The sequence below is a fragment of the Hydra vulgaris genome, chromosome 06, assembly GCF_038396675.1.
Source record: "Hydra vulgaris chromosome 06, alternate assembly HydraT2T_AEP".
Lineage (NCBI taxonomy): Eukaryota > Metazoa > Cnidaria > Hydrozoa > Anthoathecata > Hydridae > Hydra > Hydra vulgaris.
The window spans coordinates 45,052,501-45,057,725 of NC_088925.1; the positions used below are offsets into that span (position 1 = coordinate 45,052,501).

At 27.1% G+C, this 5,225-nt stretch overlaps 1 protein-coding gene across 1 annotated transcript; it reads right to left on the reverse strand.

The window, feature by feature from the left end:
* Positions 1-1,388: 1,388 nt before the first annotated feature.
* On the reverse strand, positions 1,389-2,331 carry LOC136081425 (zinc finger MYM-type protein 5-like). The gene is made up of 2 exons (XM_065798738.1): positions 1,758-2,331; positions 1,389-1,549 (listed from the first exon to the last, which is right to left on the reverse strand). Exons 1-2 carry the CDS (start codon positions 2,329-2,331, stop codon positions 1,389-1,391), a joined length of 735 nt encoding a protein of 244 aa, XP_065654810.1.
* Between the last annotated feature and the right edge of the window lie 2,894 nt (positions 2,332-5,225).

Consider the following 5,225-nt stretch of genomic DNA (forward strand, 5'->3'; position numbering starts at 1 on the left):
TATATATATACAGTAGCGTAGCTAAAAGTTTTGGGCTCATAGGCAAGATCCCTTGAGGAGACCCTTTAGGTAAATTTATTTTATAAAAAAAGTCAGTTCAGTAAATATATTATAAATTCAGTAGTTTATTATTATTTCAAAAAAGAACACAATATAAAAAACACTTAAAAAGTACATAATATTAAAAAACTTTTTTTCTAGCTTTTGCATTTGCAAAGATATTCACAACTTCTTTAACATCCATTGTTGATGCTGTTTTATGCTCTATGGCTAGTAATGCAAGATGATGTAGTCTGCTTTGAGTGGTCGCATTTCTTTTCTAATCTTTAATTATTTTTAATTTATTAAAACTTCTCTCCACACTTGCAACCGTTACGGGTAATGTGAAAAATAAAAGAACTGTCATGAAAATTTAGGAAAAATAACTTTCCAATACACTATATTTGGTTGTCATTATTTCAGCTAGCTGTTTAATTTTCATTGTGTGGTTTAAATCTAATTTTGATAATGTAGTAAGTTGGACAAGTTGATTAGCTAGGTTGGATGTAAATACTTCTGGATATTTGCTGCAAAGTGTATCACTAGCTTTTACCATATTTTGTTGTGACATCGTTAATATATTCTTAGGTTCAAGAAGTGCAAAATAAAGATTGATAGTTCTCATTCCGGTGAAACGTTTATTGATTTGGACAATTATTTTGTCAAGTGTATAATAAAAAACATTTACCTTGAATATTTCTTCACTATTACAAAAACGATAAGCTGATGATAATTCATCAAAATGACGTTTAACAAATCTTCGTTGTTTACACGTAAAACACGGATCAACTTTCCACAAGTTTGCTAGCACTTTAGGTTCTATTTTAAATTCTTCAAATGAGTCTCGAAATATTTTTAGTTTAATATTTAAATTTTCTAATGCAGAAACTGCCGTACTTAAATCCACATCTGTTTTTTGTAAAATTTTAGATACATAATTGATTTCAGTCATGATTTTGAATAAAAATGCAGTAATAAATACAAACTCAACATTTTCGATTTGTTTTTTAATATTGGCTGCTTTCATTTCTTTCATCCATCTTATTTGATTGCAGTTTTATTTTAGTAACTGCTTTTAAAATTTCAACGAAACGAACTTTAATAGCTGCTATAGATTGTATTCTCCCTGACCAACGCGTAGGGTTAAGTTTTTTTAAAGTTTTTTCCGATTCCACAGAAAAATGTGACAGCAGAACCCACCGATTGATACTGTTTCCAAAGAAAGAATATATATTTTTAGGTGTAGTATAAAATGACATTACATCATGGCATCCAGATACGCTATCATTAACAACTAAATTCAAGTTGTGACTGTTACAGTGGACATATTCATCATTTGGTTCCATTTGTTAAATTTTAGACTGTATTCCATTGTAAATTCCACTCATAACACTGGCACCATCATAATCTTGACCATACCACTTTTCAAATGGAATATTTAATTCACTAAGTATACGCAGAATCTCATCAGTAATTCCTTTGGCTGAACGACCCGTTAATTTAAAAAATCCTAAGAAGGTTTCAATAAAATTAAAATGTATCGTTATAATATGCTACAAGCGTTATACAAATTAAGCGCTCTAATGCTATTTTCCAAAAGGATGCTTTATAACGTAACTGTTCTTCCTGTGTTTCATCAATTGTCTGATTAGTTTTCCATAGTTCATATACTGCACAAGCATTAACATGAGCTTGTTAAGAGGTATGAGAACTTAAACGTGTAGATAAATTTTTCCAATCTTTCAGACCAGTTTTCCATTGGCTATTTTGATTTGAAAATAACCAGCATGACTCACAGTAGACAGTATCTAAAATTATGGAATAACAGAGCCAAATACGTGGAACTGGACCATACTTTGATGTGTAGTAATAATAAGTTTCACTAAAACTCCTGTTCTGTTGATCATAATTTTTGGGAAATGGTCCTTTTGGCCGATGCGGTGGAATACGTACTAATAAACGTCTTTCGTCATCAGATATAATTTGATTTAAATATTTACCCAAATCATTAGTTAGTGCCATAGGGTGAATATTAGTTTCTACTTCTGTTTTTTTATTTGCTTCTTCAATTTGTATTGCATTTTCTGTAGCAGTATCAGTAGTCTGCGATTCTTCAGTTTTCAGAAATTCATTTATATCCGCAGAATCTATATTATCAGATTGGTGAATATCATTTTTACTTTTTTTAAGAAATATATCGAGCTTGGGCAGCTTTTGCAATTCTTTTTCTTTTTCCTTTCTAATTTTACGCTTTTCAGCGCCACTTTTAACTTTAGATATAGATTTCGCCATGATAAAAAAGGGTCTTCACTTATAAATTCCAAAAACTGGTGAAATCAATATATATAAAAGATTTATTATTTTTTTGAATCAATTTCCCCCGCCCCCAAAAAAAAATGCACAAATTTTATAAATGTCAGAAACACATATTGTTGAGGCAATCCAATAAATTAATTGAGTTCAAACAATGTTCTTGACGTTAACACATAGGCATATGTTGACATAATGATCCATTTTAAAGACCTCTAAATATTATATATATTTAACCCGTTTTTTAAAATGGGCTAGCACACTAGTAATATATTAAAAATGAAATAATGCAATAGTGCTTGCTTACCTTCGGTAATAAGAAAAAAATATGTATGTATATTAATATACATATGACTAAATAAACAACGTAAAAGTTCAAAAAAATAAAAAACGATGACTTAATTAAACACAAATCTATACTCCTTAAAGATTCTCATTGAACTACAATAGTTTATAAATACTCTAGCGCAAAACATTACAAACGTTATTTAGATAACAAAAACTCAAATTTAAAAAAAAAAACTTGCCAGCTCTATTGCAAATTTCAACATCTCAATTTCGATTTATGAATTTTGAGTAATGTCGATGTTTGGGTCCCTTTTTCGACGGGCCCTTAGGCTGTGCTTCTCTTCCTATAAGGTAGTTACGCGCCTGTATATATATATATATATATATATATATATATATATATATATATATATATATATATATATATATATATATATATATATATATATATATATATATAATTTCCAACTATAGAAAAATTATTTTACAGGAAGTTGGGAATTGTTATAGTTATGCAATAACTGTAGTATTTTGCAACCAGGAAGTTGCATTAACTACATTAGATAATTAAAAAATCATGAAAAGAATTCTTTAGAATTAAGATGAATTTGGAATGCTTTTATAATTTTTTAAAAGGAACTTATTTCATGTCTGCATTTAGAAATTAATTCTGATTTTTTATACACTAAATTTTCTTGATCTAAATGAGTAACAATTTCAAGTTTTTCTTGTAAACAAAGTATACATTTTTTGGAAATGTTTTTAAAGGCAGGTCCATTTTTTAGGAAAGACCAGTTTAATTTAAAATTAATATTTTTTTCTTTAGTTGCCAAATATATTTAGACAGCATAGTCTCTTTAGAGTATTTTTTATGTTTAAAAGATTGTTTCTGGTTGGCATAACGTTTTTTTCATTTGCCCTCGGTTAATCTAATATATTGTTCATCAGGGTTGTTTTGCGAGGAAACAATGCATTTGTAAATAATATTTTTTGATAAGCATTTGCCATTCATTTGGCATTCAAGTTTTTGTTTGCAGTTACAATTTTCAGTATTTTTTTTCTTTGAGAAATTCATTTTTATTAATCAATGCAAAACTATGGCCTTTTATAATTCTTTCAATATTTTTTGTACAGCTATAGCATACTTTAATAGTGTTTCTGTTAAAAATTTTATGCAATTTATTAGAGGGAGGGAAATGTTACAAATTTCTTCACTGAAACTCGATTTATACATTCACATTTAACTAGAAACTTCAATAATAGAAAACTAAATGCACCTCCTTATAACACTTTGAGATATGGTAAGTATTTAATTACACATCAGCGCATCAGTGAATGGAATCGAAGTCTTATGAGCATTGTGAATGAGTTTAAAAAATTAAAACTTAAAAATAATTTATTTTCATTTTTTTATTTAAATAAAAATAAATTTTAACAAATTCTAAAAAAAACATTATTTTAATATTTTTATCATTATTAACTTCTTTCAGTTTTCTTATTTTGCTTTTTCTTCTTTCTATTTTTATAGAAACTTTTTTGTTTTTGCCATTATTATTATTTTTTATTTTTTTCATTACTGCTTTCTTTATTGTATTATTATTGTAATAAATACTATTATTTTTGCTGTTACTTTTGCTTTATTAATGAATAAAGTTATTATTGTTATTATTATTATAAATTTAAATTAATACTATTATTACAATTATTTGGTGTCACTCCTTTGATTAGGTTTCTGCATGAGTGACTCCTCCTTGTCAATCATTTATTTATATTTATTCTTAATAATGATATTTTGGCTTTATTATTTATAATATTATAGATATTCTCTCTCTTTTGTTATTACTATTGCTATTTTTATTTTTGTTACTATTATTGTTATTATTGTTGTCATTGTTAATATTAAAATTATTATTATTATTTAATAATAATATATTTTACATAATTAGATGATTGTAAATTTAGGTAACAAGATGATTGTAAATTTTGAGGAAAATGAATATCTTGTTGTTTGTTATTTAAAGCCTAATTTGGAATGTTTTGGAAATTCCAAACAGTTTCTGATTGGTGTAAGGTAAGCCGTTTTCCAAAAATTGTTTTTTTGTAATAATTTTTGTGTGTGCAAGATATCAAAAAATTACGCAATTTACATACAGCAAAAGAAAAAAACTTAAAAAATATAAGATATAAAAAAAAACTATTGAGTCTAGAAAAATTATTATACAACTATTGAAGCAGAAAATATTTTTATTTACTTTGTTAGGAAACCTTTTAGAAAAACAGACTAGATATACGAAAAACAAATGTTTTTGCAAAAAATGCAAGTTTATGATTTTGTGCACTTTGCATGCTAACAATTTGTTTTTGTGGCCAGTGTACTTCTTTCTTCATTTAGATACCGATCTTGGTACCGAGTACCGATTATTTCGATAGGTATTGGTACCCAATACTGAAGTTTCAGTATCGTGGGTGTAGCCTAAAACTTTGAAACGCGAGTAGGGATTTACCATGAGCTCACACATGCGCATAATCAATATTTTGTGCTCAGAATACTTGTAGTTGTAGTTGGGGTTTTGTTTTAGTAAAGTCGG